The 19,127-nt window shown below is 35.9% G+C and overlaps 1 protein-coding gene across 1 annotated transcript; it reads left to right on the plus strand.

Moving 5' to 3' along the window:
• The first annotated feature begins 122 nt into the window (after window positions 1-122).
• On the plus strand, window positions 123-18,538 carry DBF4 (DBF4 zinc finger). The gene is made up of 12 exons (XM_026067691.1): window positions 123-197; window positions 2,896-3,074; window positions 5,449-5,643; window positions 6,812-6,862; window positions 7,421-7,490; window positions 7,635-7,711; window positions 9,220-9,250; window positions 9,525-9,570; window positions 10,530-10,661; window positions 13,463-13,577; window positions 13,927-14,051; window positions 15,653-18,538. Exons 1-12 carry the CDS (start codon window positions 152-154, stop codon window positions 16,713-16,715), a joined length of 2,130 nt encoding a protein of 709 aa, XP_025923476.1. The 5' UTR covers window positions 123-151; the 3' UTR covers window positions 16,716-18,538.
• Window positions 18,539-19,127: the final 589 nt, after the last annotated feature.

Raw genomic sequence — 19,127 nt, forward strand, 5'->3', positions numbered from 1 at the left:
GGGGGGCGGCGTGCCCGGGCTGCGGCGGCGTGCCCGGGCTGCGGCGGGAGGGGGCTGGGAGGCGGCCCCGGTGCGCGCCGGAGCTCAGCGGCCGCGCTGCTCCCTGCAGGTCCAGCAGCGGGCGGAAGAGAGGATGTGACTCCGCGGGAAGATGAAGCCGAGCGCTGCGGCGGCCGCCGCCAACGGAGCGCGTCCCCGTAAGTGGCGGGTGGCCCCGCGGCCGCGGAGCGCCCGGCGGGCAGCGGGTCTCTGCGGGGCCCTGCCCGCCGGCAGGGGTCACCTCCCGCGGCGGCCCGCGCGAGGCCTCCTTCCGGAGCCCCCCGTGCTGGGCCCGGGCCTGCCGCCTGTGACGGGCGAGGGGCAACAGGCGTTCGGCCGTCTTTGTTCGTGCTGTGCGGCCGAGGTAACGCTAAGGGTATGGGTCAGTCCAGCATGCTAGCGCTTAGCTTTTTTTTTTTTCTTTTGCATACTTTTGAGAATTAAACGTAAACGTGTGCAATTGAAAGGGTAGATGAGCTAGGTTACTTGCTCCTTTTTGCAAGCTGTTGGAAGTGCAAACAAGCAGCAAATAGTAGCTATGTTGAAAGTCACTAGGCCCCTGCCCTGCCCGSTGCTCCACCCAGGCAGGTCTCTGCTGGTATCAGCCACACACATGGGAGGCCTTCTCACCACGTCGGGCTACGGGTATTACAGTGTTTCTTCTTTACTTACAAGAGAYTGCTATCTTGTTATTGCAGTACTGCTAACTAACTTCAAGCTTTTGATTATCCCCAAGATATTTGATAAGTATTTTCCAGGTTTAACTCCAGTATTTAGTGTGTTAATCTTTGAGCTGCCCAGGCCATCGTGTGTGCGTGTTGGGTATAAGACCACACTTGGTTCTTAGTCTCCTACAGAACTTCATATTTGCACATCTGCTTATCTCCTGCCCAGCATTTCATCCTTCTTTTCTTTAGCTTCTAAATCAGTTGTGCTATTCCAAGCCTCCACATTTTCCTGCTTCCATAGTTATTTCTTTTGGTCTCTCAGATTCTGCTAAACCTATTCCTGCTTCACTTCTGTCTATTCCTAACTATTACTTAGAGAGTCCTGCAGTATCACTGGTGGTTCTCCTCCCTCTTTCAGCTCAGACAGTTTCAGGTAGGGAGGGCATACGTAACAGAGGAACTTTTTTTTTTTTTTAATCTCTAGAAGAGACTTGCTCATTTCCTGTAGCAGCTGTAGTTGTCTGTTTTGAGCTTCTTCAGAGGAGAAGCAACTAGTAGTAGGGTGTCAGTCAGTGAGGAAGAAAAGACAACATAAAACCGACATCAGGTCAGTCTTGGATGGTCCTGTCTCTATCAATAGTTGTAAGTGGATTCCTGTGGAAATATGTAAGACCAGGGAAGGTATAATTAATAATATTATTTTAGTTCCCAGCTGTGCTCAGCTCCAGTGATTTCATGAATTGCATGTCATTTCTGTGCATTTGGAACCCCTCAAAAGTATTCTTCTTCCATGTACTTGTCCAATCTCCCCTTGAAACCATGTCTTAGTACCTAAACCATCCTTTGGCAACATGTTGCACAGAGTTGCCCTGCTGCACAAAGAACCAATTCCTCTTGTTCATTTTGTACCTGTCTCCTAGTTTTGTTTGATATACCATATCCCTTGTATTGGAACAGGTTGTTTAGCCGCTCTGTCTGTGTTCTTCTTGATTTTATAGATTTTTACTGTATTTCCCCTAAATTGTTTATTTTAGACTGTCAAGTCTTAATCTTCAAAGTCGTTCCTCATGCAGAAGTTTTTTTCAGAAGTTTTTTGTTACTCTTTTGACCCTCTTTTGGTTTTACAGTGCTTCTCCCCCCCCCCCATTTTGATTGCTACTCAATATTGAGCTGATGTTCTTGCAGAACTGTCTACCACACTCCTAAGATTTTCCTTGGGAAATGAGGCTTACTTCTCACCTGGACTGAAATTTTTATTTGCTTATTTAAAAACCAAGTTTGATCTACCTCTGTGTTGAGCATCAGGAAAGTTCACCAGCACACTTGCATTGCTAGATGTGTTTTTTTAGTGTTAGAGCAAAATTCACCAGGAGAAAAAGAGCTGTTGTAACTAGAATGGTGTTCAAGTTCCTGGAATTAAGCATAGTCTTACTTTATCTCAGGTGGGTACTCAAAAGTTAGATAACAAATGGGAGGATCTTGGTCTTATATTTTTTGTAGTTTCAGTTACTTTTTCATCTGCTTTTGTTCTAATGTGTCTACATAAATCCTTTTTGTTTCAGATGAGTAATAGAGGGAGGTCAGTTCTGTTCCTCTAAAAGGGTGTTCTTGCGTTCATCAGTGACTATACACTGGTATAAATACACAGTGGCTCAAAGATGGTAAAGATTTGCAAAACTGGCTGAGAAAAGTGATGACATTATATAGCAACTGAAATAAATCAATCTTAGGATACAGTTTTAAGAAGGAACTTGCAAGCGCTGATGGTGTTTTCATTTTCTTAGTAATTTTTGCTTTGGGAACTAAAACAATGTTTTTTAATATTTAGATCTCAAGTGGGCAAATAGTTACACACGTCTGTTTTCAAGCATTTGAGTAGTCTATTTGAATTCCATAGGAATAGATATGGAAAAATAATGTGGTAAGAATGTTTKCTGTGTAGGGGCTAAAGCTGTTTGTGTAACCATTGGTCTTAAATAGTTTAGATAGCTGTCTTCTAAAAGCGAAGTAATGAGCAAAGTTTTGATGAAGCATTATGCTTAACAGTTTGTTTATTTTAAAAGTTCTATATTATTTAGAAGCTTGTCTTCTCCTTTTCAATATTTTAGGAATTTTTGTTTTCAGATTAATTAAATTAAACACAGGAGTACCTACAGTACAATTGTTTAAATTTCCTTTTCTTTGGCAGCRGATGGAATGCAAGCAAAACCAGAAAAGTTAAGATCTTCTCTGAAGAATGTGAAAAAGGATATAACAAAACCAGAGAAACTTAAATATAAACCACTTACTGGGAAGGTGTTTTACCTTGATATTCCATCAAATGTGATCTCTGAAAAATTAGAGAAGGACCTTAAAGAACTAGGAGGGGTAAGTTAATGAGCAGACGTTTATGAAACTAGAAGAAAATCTGTCCATGTGGGATGGCTTTCTCATGTTTTGTCTTACTGCATTTTGAAGTTATATGTATTATATATGTGGCAAAAAAAATTTTTTGAATGTTTATGTCATAATGTTTTAATGTGAACCATGAGCTTATCAATAAGTTATTTTGTTTATTATTTTGATAGAAGCTGCTTTGCTAATTGTGATAAAGGGAATTGAAGCTTGGTTTTGGTTGTTAAAATTTTATCTAGGTTTAATAAATTTCACTGTTTGAGGTGAAATTTTCTGCAGCTTCTGACTATTTTTGACAATTTTCTTTATGTGTTACAGCTACAGTTGTTCAGCTGAACCTAAAAATGATATTGGAGTAAATGTTTTGCATATGTTTTCAAAAAGTCTTAAAATAGTTTTCTTGATGAGCCCTGGTGCTTTTAAGTTTGGTACAGGTTATTTGATAAGATTGTCTCTCAAGTTAAGCACTTGCTGGAGCTTTGCATAAATTTGGCCAAAAATTAGGAACTTTGGAAGATGATATCACAAGTCATGTGTAATACATCTTAAGTTTAATTGCTTATCCAAAAATGTTGTGCACAACAAAAACCAAACAAATTATTTTGTTTTGTTTCTCTTTATTTTTCCTCAAGCAGGTAGTGACAGAGGTTTATAAAGGCTGAGGTGGAGTAGCTATCATGTAATGGAGAGGGAGGAGGTATCCATCCCTCTTTGCATTCAGAGCAGACTGTGGAGAAGGAATTGGAGAAAGAGCTTGTGGGGTTGCTGGACCCAAAAGCTTTTCAAGAGAAACGTATAGATTTTGTAGGGAAAGGCAGGTATTTGGCAGCTGAAACATGAGCTACAGTATGGGGGACTGGGTGTTAGCTAAAGAGAAGGGCAGAGTTAGAGAATAGTTAAGAACAGGACTAAAAGGACAGGTGCTGAGGTTTGAAATAGGAAAAATGGTTTAAAAAAAGGACATTGATGTGTATGTATAGAACAGTGTAGAGAGCAAGAACAGTCTGGGACTTCTAAACAAAGGGGTTTGTATAGCTAAATCCACTTAGAATTTGGACTGTAACCTTAGGATTTTGGGGCATACATCCTTTTGCTATAAGCAAACTGCTGATAGCCACATCCTTAAGACCTTTTTCTATTTCTATCATCTTTTCTGTATGGAAAAATCGCTTTGATCCAAGTCCAGTACAGGGTATCATATTAATAGAAAAGCTATGCAGTTTTCTAGTCCACTTCAATATTGAATTATTTGAATTTGTATGAAGGAATCTCAACAGTAAAGTTGTAAAAAATTCCCTTTAATCAGAGCAGCTAAAGGGAGCTGCTTAACCTGCTAGCTATTCTGAAATTATTTTGTCAGCAGTTTTTTGATCCTGGAGGAGCACTGAGCAGTGGTATGAAATTGACACTTGTAAATCAAGATACTGTATGAAATTACAGTAGAGGCAAGAAATTACAAATAATAGGTTTCAAGTTAGATGCATCTCTTTGCATTTAGCATTAGTCTTGCACATTATCTTTTGTCTTCCTCTATAAAACAGAATTCTAGGAATTTTTAGGCAAGCAGTAAAGTTGCAGATTAGAAAGATGGAGAAAGTTTTCTGTTTTATTCTGAGGTGCGTATAACCAAAACTGAGATTTCCAGTGCCCTCAAGATCAAATACATGTGCTTCTTTGTTACTTTTGTGGGGTGCACCCAAAAGTACCTCTCCCAGTGTGTCCCAYTTCTGCAAAATGTGCATAGAGCAGAATTGGAAGGCTTAGTTCTAAGCTTGCTGCATCTGCAGTTTGTGCTTTCTCTACTGATAAGTGGAGAACAGGAAAATATTTTAAGCTATATAAGGTGGCAAGAAATAAATAATTAGGTGTAGTTGATATTAACACAGCAATTGGTAATAAAAGACTGAAGGAGCAAAAGGGAAAAAAATAAGCATGGTGAGCAGTATGTTTTGTTTTGTTTTCATGTAATTTCTGTTCCATGAAATTGTATAAAAACATGATTTTCCTTGATTTATTCTGTAATTTATGTAGTGTAGAGAATTTGCCTATTTGGAAGGTATTATAATTCAAGGAATGATAATAATTTTAACAAAGTAAACTTGTTTTTCTGATAGAGATTACAAAATTAAGAAATTGAAATTGAAATTAGAAATTTTGACTGGCAAGATGCAACTATTGCTGAATTGTAATTGTCATCTTAGACTTGAGAAATATATCGTTTATTCAACATTTTTAAACTTAAGTTTCTTACAAGTCAATTTTTTCTGTTTAGTGTATGCAAAGCAGAAAGTTACTGATTTATTGACCTGAAATAATGTKTTTTTTTTTCCTCTCTCTCTATATTTAGAAAGTGGAAGGCTTTCTTAGCAAAGATATTAGCTATCTGATTTCTACTAAAAAGGAGGCAAAATTTGCACCGACTCTTGGTCAGATTTCTCCAGTCCCTAGCCCAGAATCTGCACGTAATGGAGGAAATAGTTCACCTCATCCCAATAGCCGAAGAGATCGACATGATGGAATTTCGTTTAAGACAGCAGATACAGTAAGTTGCTTACTAAAAATGCCACAAATCAAGTACAGCCCGGGAGATAATCTCTTCCAGTTTTTCTCCTATTTTGTTTCTTAAAGATGATAACAGTCCCTTGGGTTAATACATTTTTGTTTAAACATACTTTTAAAGTAGTTCAGATTAACTGGTTAAGTTTTAAACAAAATTTCAAAAAATAATTAAAAACATTTGCTGCAAATCAACCAACCACACTAAAACTTGTTCTGATATATCATGCTTGAATTATATTGAACACTGATATTATTATGTTTGATAACTGGATCAGTATGGACAGGCTTGCAGTGGCATCTGATGTTCCCAACCTCTTTAGCAATACAGCCTTTCGAAATCTGGCTGCTGTGATTTTGCTAATGCAGAGATATCTACAGAAGCACTCTTTGATAATAGTCTGAGAAATAATTAAAATCAAACATCATGAGTATTCATTTTTTCTGGTAAATAATTCTTTCTTGGAGGATTGCATTAATAGCAACTGTAGGTACCTAAATTTGTCTAGGCTTGCTTGAAATTTGTTACATGGACAAGTCATATGTCCGTTGAAAATATAGGTAGAAACTAAAGCTGTACAATACATGGCACTTATTAAAGAACATGACTGTGAGCCAGTTGGTGTACTGGTCTTTTGTTGTAGTATGAAGTTACATTGCATGGGTGGGATCACCTCATCTTGTAAATAACCAAAATAATATTGGATAGGTAAGCGTATGTTCGTTATTAACAAATAATGTTCAGTACAAGCTGCACTTGTGGTAGAAGAGGTTGGCTAAGAGTAAGGTTATGATTACCTTCATGACTGTTTGCCTAATTGGCATAGATCCCRGTTGATGGAACCTCATTTTTTGGTATTCACTGCTGGCTGCTTATTCCCACCGTATGCACTGTACCAGCGTTAACGTTGCTTCAGCCATGCAATGACCTGCTTTGGCCGAAAACTAAGTATTTTTTTTGGTCGGACTGAATCAACTCCAACCTTTTAGGAAAGATACAAATTAATGAAAAGCAGCAGTACAATAAAAAAAATAGGAGACTACGGTAGTTAAAATAGATATGTTAGCTGAGGTTTAACTCGTCTTAGCTTTTGCTTTCTGAAATGGATTTTAACTTACTGCGAATGTGATACAGTTTTTCTCTTTTAATGTAGGTACGTATGAGCAGAGGAAAATCTTTAGTTGAAAAAGCAATCAAAGAGCAGGTAAGCTGAGTAATCCACAAATTTGTGCTGGAAAGAGAAGTTTCAGTCTTGCTCTTCTAGAAAACAAGCAATAGGAAGAAGAATTGGGGTCTAACACAGTTTTGTCGTGCAATGTTCAGGCAGGAATTGAGGGATTCTTCTCAGCTGCACTGTCAAGTCATGTTTGCTGGGTACTTCCCGAAGAATTGAAAGTCTATGTAGAGTCTTATCACCAGTATTATAACTTAACAAGGTTTTTAGTGTATCTAGCATTTATAAGAGGTCCTAGTGAAATTAAAGTAAATGTGTCAATTCAATGTCTTCAAATTCTTAGTTACTATAAAATATGACAATAGAGATCAATTTTGGCTATATGAAGGTAAGTATAATCTCCTTTTGATCGTGAAGTGCTGTGACATGGAGATAGAAAAGCCAGCTGAGGGAAGGGACAGTCTTGGTTTTTGGCAAGAAGCAAAAAAGAAAGCATCTGTGCTTTGATTTCAGGTTTCTTCCTACTTGATTTATATTACATGTTGTAATCTATTAATTAAAAGTATTAATGAAGTTTACCGTTTACAGGAATTAATCCCCTCTGGTAGTATACTATCCAGTGCTTTGAGTTGGGGAGTGAAGATACTTCATATTGATGGTAAATATTTTTGTTTGATGAATTCTAATTTGAACTTGTAACTTCATTTAAGTATTCTTTTACTGTATGCAAAATATTCAAAACAAATTACTTAAAACATACGAAAATCAATTCAGCTAAATATATTTCTCCCTCTTTTGAAAGACATTAAGAATTACATTGAACAAAAGAAAAAGGAGCTCTACCTAGTCAAAAGAGCAAGCAGTTCTTCTAAAGATGTGGTAAGTGGGTCTTCTGTCATTTAATGAAAAAATTTTTACAAATAGCAAAGAGACATATTAAATGCTACCTATTGTGAAGCTGATTGATTTTAATTTAATAAACTCTTGCTCACTTTGTTTTTCATTGACTGATATATTTTGTGGATTGATTTTAAAAATATCATCACAGAAAAACAGAAACAAATGTATTAGCTACACATTTCAAAATTATTGAAAAATTAAATCCATAATATCATTGATTAAATAGTGTGTAGGCCTTCACCCTTGAGAAGGTTATCTAAGAACCAGAAGCAGTGAACTTTATGAAATTTCCCTTCTGCCTGCCTCAAAAACTAAAAAATTTCAGCTTGGTTTTAATGTGATTTAGATTATGGTTAAGTTACCTTGTATAATTTTTTTTCTATGATACTGATTAAAAATCCTTTATCATTTTGACGAATCAAAGTTCTGTTTTCATGAAGAAGGTATCTTTAGGGAGTATATATGTCAGTAGCTAAACTGTGATGCGTCTTTTGCTTCCTAACCTTTCTAACAATTATTGTAAAGCTGTGTAAATCGTGTGTTTAAAAAAAAAAAGTTAAAAAAATAAGTGAAAACATTGATTTCTCCTTTTTTTTTTCTCTCTGTTTTAGCTGCTTGTGGTCCATCTGCAGTTGTTTTTCAATTTAAATTAAATATATAAAGTTGCATGGTTATCTAGTCTAGGCAGGAGCCTGTGGTGTGGAAATGGAAGCATACCCTATAATATGTGTCATGCTGTTTTGGAATGCAATGTTGGTTAATTTTTGAGGCCCCATAAAATCCTGTTAAATTATTACTGTATCAGTTTGGCTGACTAGCAGTGGTGTTTCCCCCTGCCTCTCCCCACAAGCCATAGAAAATGTGAGTCTAAATCTTACCAGAGTCAGTTACAGTTAAAAGCTGATACTTGATTCATGGAATATGCATCACTTTTTTTTTTGGGGGGGGGGGGGGGGGAATACAGAAGTAACCTGTTCTAAAAGACAAAACACTCCTTTTAATTTTAGCCCTCATTGCTAAACTAAATACCTGTGTAAATCCATTCTAATCAGAGGAACTATTTTAATCGGAGAATGTTGCTTCTAGCACGTCTTGGTAGTTTTACGACTTAGTTATTAGCATTTATAATCTGTTGTAAAAATGCAATCCATATTTAAGAGTCAGCTTTCAGCCCTGCCAATTATTTTGGGGATAGGAGAGAGAGCAAGTGAATAACTTTACCTGGATTTTTAGAAGAATAAACTAGAGCTTCTCAGAAAAAATTTTTGCAGTGTAGAAATAAATATTTCTTTGGGAAACATGTGACCATTTTTCCAAAGTTCAGATGAGATTTATTTCTGTAAATTTATCATGACTCTTTATGAAGTCATGATTAACACAAGGAAACTCATAATTTAAAAAAACTACAGCCAAATCTTTAAGTAAAATGCAAAATAATATTCACAGAGGTTTTAGTCTGTCTCTCTCTCTTTTTTTTTTTTTAATAGGGAAAACGATGTGCTGCTCAAAAGTCAAGAAGTAAGTATTTCAATATTTTTAGAGGTTTCATGTTGCCTTACTTTCTGAATGCTTAAAAATGTAGTACGGTTCTCATCTGGTCAAGTATGTTGGTGTATTCTAATTTGTAGGCCTGAGAAAAGCTTGTAGAAGAACTTCCTGGAAGTCAGGAAGTTGTCAAAACATGTGCATAATGAATTTTAAAATAATGTCTGCTCATCTATTCAGGTATTGGAGTAACTTGCTAAATGAAGAAAAGTATTTTTCTTTTAATTTTCTTTTCTCCTCCCTGAAGCAGGTAGACTGAAAAACCCATTTGTGAAGGTGGAAGATAGAAGTTGGTAAGTGTTCTTCTTGTGCATTTGGTAATGTGGTTCTCAAACTGAGTAACTGAGAAACATACTGTATGCCTTGAGGAGGTAATCTTCAGATTTCTGCTTCTTGGACTTGCTGACTTTAGATGTTATGCATAGCATCCTCCTCTAGTAAGATGCAAAATTGTGTGTCACGTGCTCTGGTTGAATATCTGTGTTTAGCCACTGAATGAGATCAAAGAGGTAGTAGTATAGTAGGGAATATTTATGACAGCGGTGGAAAGTAAATTGTAGCTTCAGTTTGTAAGGTATGGCAGAGGGCTCTTTTGGTTTATGCCCTGCCAAGGGCCAGGTGAATGGAAAGGAAGCTTGGAATCTTTGAACCTTGATATCTTGCCTATCTTGGATCCCAATCCTGTAGCCTAAAAGGTTAATAAAGCTCCGTATATGAACTTAAAGTCTTGTAGTCCCAATTCAGTAACATTCATCTCCTTGAGAAAGTGTTTAGGTAGATGTAAGGAAAGTGGGTTTGTTGTACGTGAAATCATTCCTTGAAATTGATTTTAATTTTCTGTTCAATTATTTCTTAAAAATAAAAAGCCATTAATCTAATTTTAATTTCTACAATGCTGCTGTAGTTACTTCTCTGGAGTACAGATTCACTGTTGTCCAAATTGTTTTTAGTATTATTGGTTACTCAACTCTGCACATCATTATAGGCATGAAAGCCATACATTTGTGGAATGTGTAAGACAGCTGTTGAAACTCAAGGCAAATTTTCTGCTTTAAGAAAGTCTCAGGTTCAGAAAGAAGGAATGACTTATAATCTTCTAGGATATTTATCTGCTTAGCATTCTGTGTACACTACCTGTAAAAGAAATGCTTTTTGAAAGACTCTTGAGTTTTAAGGTCAGACTGCAGTTTGTGATATAAACTACTTTTTTCATTTTCCAATGATCCTAATGCAACTGTTTTGTTTAATACAGCCACTACCGACCATTTTATCTGCAGTTACCCAGTCTCCCGATTCTGAACTACTGTGTTCCAAAACCATATAGTCCGTTTGAAGTGGATAAGAAGCATCCTTCTGGTCAAAAACAAACTCAGTCTAAGCAAAGGTTTGTTGAAAACTCATTATTGAGTTGTGAATAGAGGAGAAGGAGGTGAAGAGTCTGTTCTCCAAAATAATTGCTCCTCTTCTTATCTTGTATGATACTTAATACTAGTATCCATGCCTCAGTTGTATTCTCTGCACTGTAGCTGTTGGTGTCTGTCTGTCTTTCTGTACCTTCTTTATTCTGTCTTTAGTCCTTCTTTTGGACATACAGATGCATACATCCAAATATGTGGCCTTCTCCTATCACTGTGGGTCAGCATAAGATATTTTTTTCCTTTCTGCTACTGGTTTCTTCTTTGTCCTCATCTTGGATGCCATCCAGTAAGTATTTTACAAGAAGTAAATTTCTTGGATCTTCATTTGACTTTTGTATAGTCAATATAAACTAGACAGTTAAAATGTTAAAAACAGTGGTATTAGTCGTGGTACAAAATCAGTGTTGCTAAAGGGTTCACCTGCTTTACGTGGGAAAATTAAGTTTATAAAAATTAGGTTTAGCAATGTTGCTTGAATTCTTGAGATATGAAAAGCAGATACTAACTGTAGCAGTAGAATTGTGCTTGGTCCTGTAACAAATGTTTACATGGTATGTTTTGGCATTTGGGCTGTGTTTGAGCACTGTAGATTCAGTTATGATTTTTGGTAAATTAGTTTTATGATTTGACTCTACTTAAGAGTTTCTGTTCTCTGGTGAATTGAACTCTACTTTCCTGAACTACTACCTAACTGGAGGATTAATGACTATTTCATTAACTTTAAAAYTGATGTTACAGTATTCACGTGAGAGACTAAAGTTATTTAGTGAGAAAAAAATTTGCTATGCATGGCACTTTGTATCACAAACTACAAAGGACAGAAGAGCAAAAAAAAAAAAGTTACCAGATACACAAACTACTTCATTTTTGGATGGTTCTAATGCAAGTGTTTTGTCTAATACAACCATACTGACCATTTTATCTGCAGTTACCCAGTCTTCCAGTATGATACGTGTTTTCTTTATAAAAATAAACGTGTGATTTAGATGTGATACTTGCTTTCTTTATAAAACAGTTCTGCACTGTTCAGGGTCTGTACAATCTTCAGTGTTATTATATTGTTGGAAGCTTTCAGTTGATGTTGCCAGGATGTCCTCTTCATTTGGATTGCAATGAATGTAGCAATATGAAAAAGCGAAGCAAATGTAATACAGTGGTAACCTTTGCAATAATGAGGGGATTTCTGATGGTGCCTTTTTCATTGAGAAGAAAGGGGTTAGAAAGGGCCAGTCGTGTTAAACATTTTCCTAAAGACACAATGTTCTTCTCAATTTGTATGGACTAAGGAATATGATATGCTAGTTATAAACTTCAGGAATTAAGTTGGTATGAATATTTCTATTTAATTTTTCAATTTGGCACATTCCACAGGTCTTTAGGTGGGAGATTGTTTCATACCTAGCAGGTAAAAGCGAGGGCCATCAGCTTGGGGAGGGAAAAGGGGGAATGTTCATTTGTTTTATGTTTTATCTGGGAAAGAGAAGCTTGTTTAAGGTAAGTTGTCAATTCTATTTGCTTCTGCATAAAGCAAGGCCTGCCAACATTATTTATTCTTTGGATAATAAGTTCTGCCACTTGTATCCTGTGATCACAAGCTTTCCTAATTCTTTTGTGATCTTTTTTTTAATAGTTCTAAAGGGAGAAAGTGAAAAGGTCCTTGTTAATAGAAGTAAAAATACACAGTTGGAGCCTATCCTGTGAAATAAAATGTTGGAATGGGTATTGCTGAGTTAGACTCTTGTTAACTGAAAGCTATTGCAGAAAGTAGCATACATGTGTTATGCCAAGCAATACATTGCTATGCTTTGTGTAAGTTGGTGATTTTTCAGGACAGGGTTTGATATAAAAGTTCTGTGGTTGCATCTGTGCTGATACTTGGTAAAGTCCATCAGTATGACGGTGCTGATTTTTGACTAGACAGGGAGATGGCACCATTCCTCTGAGGTAAAAGGGATGTAAAGATTGGTGCTTTTGGTTTACTGCTAGCATATCATCCTTTGGAGGTATAATAGCAAATTGCAGCAAACGGTAGCTCTCTGCAGGTAAAGGCTCTGAAGGCGATGGAGCTGCTCCTGAAAATATCATTGTGGTTTAATCTGAGAGAAGAACTTGAGATTCATTTCCACGTGTTTCCACTTAAACCTGTACCAAGAAAAACAGGGCAGAAAAGGTGTTTGGTTGGTATGTTGAAAAGCTACGTTCAGCCAACAAATATGACTGTCCTTTACTTTTATTCAGGAATGAGAGGTCATCTATTAGACCAAGCGCTTTTGCTGCATGTTGTCTTGAGATCAAAAATACTGACGGTAGATGAGATGTTAGGATACTTTTTCTCTTTTTTCTTGATTTTACTTTTACCAATTTCCCTCTCTTACCAGCTATTCACTGAGATTTCCGTACTGCCTTTGATTTGTCAAGTGAGAATTTTTTTATTTTTATTTTTTAAGCACTTTTGCATTGTTTCTTCTGAGTCAGTGATAGCAGTACAACAGTACCAACCTGGACATGTTTTACTCTTTCATATAGTTTCACTGGGTCTGCCTATCTTGTTGCAGTAAATCTGTTTGTTTTGGTTTAAATTTAATCAGTGCATTATGTTTCTTTTCTGTGTTTTTCCTAAGCATTGACTAACACAATGTAAATATTTTGAGGGGAAATAAAATTTTTTGAAATTTACTGAATGAGAATGAACAAACAACATGAGAAGCAAGTACAGGGCTTGGCTCCATATTTAAGATTCATTAATATATATATTTTCTGTTAACAGAAACAAAACAAATAGTGAAAATGACTGTGGAACTCCTGTTCAGCTCCCTCAAAAGGATAAAAAAAAGAGAGGATATTGTGAATGTTGTGGGAAGAAATATGAAGATCTGCAAACTGTATGTAAAATGTCAAGTATATGCTTTCAGTCTTACATTTGTAAGTGTGGTACTAACAATGGTTTTTACTTGCTAGTTTAATGTATTTTTTATTTTAAAAGATCTTTTAAATATATCTTCTAAAAAACAATGAGCTGGGGTTTTTGTTTTGTTTCTTCTCTTCTTTGAAGTAATTCCTGATTGCTGGCTTTAGCTATTGCAGCTGAAGGCATGCACTAACAGTTCATATGCTGGAGACCTGTTAATAATAAATTAGCAACGTTTCACTTATTGCTCCATATCATAGTGTTGATTTGTATATTCACATCTGTAGTACTAGCATTGTTTCATGACTCTTCTTTAATTCCAGCATCTTGAAAGTGAACAGCACCGAAATTTTGCACAAAGCACACAGTATAAAGTTGTAGATGATATAATCTCCAAGTTTGCTTATGAGTTTGTTGAATATAAAGATGACACAAAAATAATTAAAAGGTAAGTTACGTGTTCTAACTTTTAAAGCTCCTGTGAATGAATTAAGACATTGAACATGTAGATATTTTAGTTCTGCAACTCCGAATCTGTTACAGAACAAGTTCATATTTTTCAAATACATTTCTGAAATTTGGAGTGCAATTGTTACCTGGTAAATCAGTTCTCTAAAACAGAAATTAAAAAAAAAAAAAAGAATTAAAAATTGCAGATGGCATCACAGGAAAATAAGGCTGGAATGAATTGCTGTCTATTCTTCAGCTTCATAAAAGCAAGACTGACTGGTCTAAAGTCTTGCTGACAGATATTTGTCTAGACATCTTGCTGTAAAACCTGATGTTCTTAGTAGTCTAAGAATGATAAATGATAGCCTCCCTCGTCAATCTGATATCCTCACCAGTGGGAAAACTCTTCCTAGTATAATACAGATCTTCCTCTCTATCTCAGGCTGCTAGTTTCTGTCCTGCCTGTGCTGGACAAAGACAGCAGTTTTTCTTTCCTCTTTGTAGCTGATTTTTTCCATATTTGAATGTTTGAAAATAACACTTTCTGCTTCCTTTGCACTCTATAAAAATGATGGGTATTTATTTCTATAGCAATTTGGGCATATTAGAACTGTAGTTGATTTGTTAATGTTTGTATTTGTTAGTTATATTTATTTACTATGTAACTAAAAATGCAAAATTTTATAAAAACATCTACACAGCTCTGTTATCACTGATACTTAAAAAAGAAAAGCAACTAGTAGATAAAATATAGTAAGCCCCCAAAATTCAGTTGTGCCCTTCCCTCTCCAGTCTCTTCATGCATACACACATGCACATGTTTATCAGTATCTTCACCCTCTGAAGCTTAAGTGGGAGAAGGAGAGGACTTGTATTCTGAACTATTGAGGTTAAAATGATGGAATAAGTTCTAAACTGTAATGCTTCTTAAAGGATGTTCTTCCATTGCATCTTTAATTAAGCACAGATGTCTTGGTTAGTTGCAACAGTGACTAAATTCAAGATTGCTCTGCTTTACTGACAAATGATTCGGGAGACAAATGATTTTCTCATTTCTTAAACAAACAAAAAAAAAAGCTGAAAAAATAAAGGGGCATTCCCAGTGAAATCGAAGGAAATGCACACAGAATCAAACAACTGATATCCTAATGAAGGCAAGCATTTTTTCCTTTTTCTTTTGTGACACGAAAATACTCAGTGGTAGGTTTGAAATAGTATTTCAGCAAAAGTATATATAATTATGCTTATTTTTTGTGAATGTATCAGAATATTTGTAAGTATTTATAGTCATATTATATTATATTCATTAACTTTGTTCTTAATACCATTGTGAACTGAAATTTATTTAACTACTAGACTGCTTACTTGGGGTATTTTTAAAACAATTCCATGAGAATTTAAAACTATTTTCATGAGAAATCAATAGGAAAACATCAAATTCAAATACAAGGCACACTGTTCCTAGAGAAATAGCTGTGTGTGTGTGTGTCAGTTTGGTTGCTTTTCTAGATATTTTTGCACATTGCTTGGTTAAAGTAATGTTACCCTTGTTTCGTTCAACAATTTTCTTGTTAATCATTGTAAACAATTTTGTTTTAGGACAAAATGTAGTACAGGATATTTTTCTCCTATTATTGGAAAGGTAACTAAAACAGATGAGCTGAAAGAACGACTGAAAAAGCAACGTATTTCATTGAAAAGTTACTCATGGAAGGATACTACAATGCGGGCACTCAAACTGGATCATCGGCCTACAGAAGTACACCCAAATTCTGTGCCAGTGCCTACCCCTATTTCTGGATCTGTCTGTTCAGTTCTTTATTGTCATCTGTCACAGCATTCAGAAGTAAAAAGTAAATTCAGAAATAATGATGAAAATATTAAAACTGATTGTTTCTGCGCTGCAAACGTAAAAGAGGCTGTTATATCATCAAACTTCATACAGCTGCCTCCTCAGAAAGATGACAAAGCAAACATGAAGAACTTGTCTCAAGCTTATGAGCCATTCAGTAAAGAAATCTTTGAACCAGAAGTACATAAAAAGAATTTACAGAGCTTACAGGAAGGTGTGTGTACTTTATATTCTCATACTCAAGGTACAAATTTTACTGAAAAAGACAAAAACTTACCTCAGCCAAAACGAAAATTAAATAATGCATTAGTTCAACCAGCAAAGTGTTTGAAGAAAACAGATGCAAATCCTGTGTTTATCAAAAAACATCATGATTTGTGTGATGATCATCAACAGGTGCAGCACAGTGTTCTGGACACTAAGGCATCTGATACTGCTATAAGCAAAGACCTTAATGGACTGGCTGCCAGCACTGCACACAGTTCGCCATCTGGAARGCTGCACAGAAAAGTAAAACTTTACTTGGGGAGAAATAAAAGAGAAAAACGGAAACAGAATATGGAGTTGTGTATAAAGTACACTGATGGACCATCTGTTCCTGAAGAAAAGAAAAGTGCTTGTAGCTCACCAGTGCAGGCTTTACTGGAATTATTTCAGACAAGTGAAATAAACTCAGATTTTGGAGGTTTTTCAGGTTACACTGAGAACAAAGATTCAACGAGCATGAAAGATACATGGGAAGGGCAGAATACAAATGTTGTGTGGTCACTGTTTTCCTCTTCATCCTCATCCCCATTCATTGGATTTTAATGCTGCTTTATTTAATGCAATGACTTTCAAATAAATTTGCAGATTGAAAATTTTATTCATGGAAACTTTAATTCCTGTGTTATATATTATGTACAGATAGTTTTGTTTTTAAAATTTTTTATCTTTATACATATGCAAAAACATCTATATGTGTAAATATGAAAAATAAAAATAACCAAGATTTTTTTTTTTCTATAAAAGTATTACTTTACCAGAGCAAGTAAAAAGTTCTCACCTCAGGTTGGGGGTTGAWTTAGTTGCTAGGCAAGATCGGTAAGCATTACGTAGTTGCTTTTTAGTAGAATAATTTTCTAAAATCATTGAATGTGCACACTTATATGCTACATTATAAATGAATGGACATGTTATCATAAATAAGGTGGTACATTACTTATGGACCACTGGTGATTTGTGGAGATTTGGTTGCTTCCCTTCCTCTTCCTTCTGTTGCTGCTGTCTTATTAGAGGACGCAAAAAAGTCATTGCTTTCCTAATATTTCTTCTGCTGAAGTTGTCTCAGGGAACCTACATTATTACAAAGAAATAGGATTAGGAAAGCATATAGTGTATGTTTTGCTACTCTGCCATAATTGATTTTTAGACTAAACGTAGCTGTGTTGTGTATTTCAGCCAATGGGAAACCAGTCGATGTGTGGTTTAATTTTTTTGTTTTAAAAAAGGCAACAACAAAAACACCCAAGTGGTTTCTGATTGACTCAGGTTCTTGGTTTGATTTTTCTTTCGGAACAGCTGGCCTGTCTGCCTAGCTTGCTTGGAGGGAGAGTGAAAGTACGCAAGTGAGAACTGGGAAGACTCTTTTTTATTCTTTGAATCTTCATTCGAGTTGATCCCCTTTGGGCTTTCTGTATCTGTAAATCAGTGCAGGGCATGAATACTGAAGTACAGTGGGTTAACTGCAAAGCTTTCTTAATAAATACGAGCGCTGTAACGTTATGTGGGGGATCTAAACCAGCAGAAACTACTCTAGTTACATTTTGCATAAATTACTTGTCTGCATTTTTATGCCCACCCCTCACCCCCTCTGCTGTTTAATGTTCTCAAATGTTTTGTCATTGTTCTTACGGTTAAAGTGCTTTCAGTAGTTGTGTACTATTGTCTTTAGGTAGAGCATGTCTGCTGACTAAGAGGGGAAGATAAAGCTTCTTGGTGCGCAGAGAGGAGTGAGGAGGATAACAAAATTGCTTTCCTTTAAACAGCATATGAATTGGAAGCTTGACCATCTGCTTGTCTGCAAGTTGCCAGGGCATTGCCATCACCAGGAAGGTGGTGTTCCTCATTCCACTGGTAGTGTAATTGCCTGTAGGGACTGGTAAGAATTACTTTTGGTCTCACAAGCTTACTGGTCAGTTCTGGCTTGATTTATAGTTGCTTCTGATCTGTGGTTCACAAGAAAATTAAAAAGGAAGCCATGAGAGAAATGAGCAAAGTCAACATTTTAAAAAGGAGTTGATCTTGAATGTGTGTGTCTCCATATATATTTTGCCTGTACATATTTGACCACTACATAGTATTCTAGGAATGGAATTTTAAAGTAAAACACTGAGATAATTACTTTGTTCTTCATTTCCAGTGATATTTTTTTCATGATGGAAAGATTGCTCTCTGATTCAGCGAAGGCAGTGTATTTTAGGAACAAGTGTTTGTCCATTTGTCTTCTGTTGAGGATGTCTGTTTAGCTTAGGTTCAGTACTCAAGCCAAGTCTAAGTAGTAAAACGTGCATCTTTCCCTAACACACACTGCGACAATCTGGATGTAAGCACCCCTGCCTCACTCTTATTAGTCTAATTTGATGGCCTCCATCTGTCTGGAATATGTATGCATAGTTGTAATACATAAAGTTTATTACATTAGTAGAATGCTAAGGTGAAAACTAGTCACTATTAGCTACTTGTCACATCTCCGATTATTTATAACATGTTTTGCATGTTATATGATTAGATACAATATTGTAACACGGTAGCTCAATGGGCACTGTATACAAAGGCAATTTAAACATTAATTAGAATCTGGCTTTGGAATCTTATGGGGAAAAAAATTCAGAGGTTTGTTATTAAAATGATATGAAGAATATTCATCGTAATGCAGAACAAGATATAACAGTCAAGTTTACTGGTTCCAAAAAGCACTGTTGTGATGCGGATTTTGCATGTAGATAACCATAGTCATATTAAAATCCCCCTTTGTAGTGTATTCAGATAGGCTTACTGTGGCTTGTGATGCCATCAACTTTATTTCTGAGGCAGATCTATTCACTGTATTGTGCATAATTTTCATGCATTTATCTTACAGGCTTGTTTTTTAAAAATTGTTTTTCCAAAAATTTAAAAGGAATTATTTTACTATTTGAAAAAATAATTAAATATGGAAAACTAGTTACTAGAATGTTTGTC

This window comes from Apteryx rowi, unplaced genomic scaffold (assembly GCF_003343035.1).
Source record: "Apteryx rowi isolate R43461 unplaced genomic scaffold, aptRow1 scaffold_260, whole genome shotgun sequence".
Lineage (NCBI taxonomy): Eukaryota > Metazoa > Chordata > Aves > Apterygiformes > Apterygidae > Apteryx > Apteryx rowi.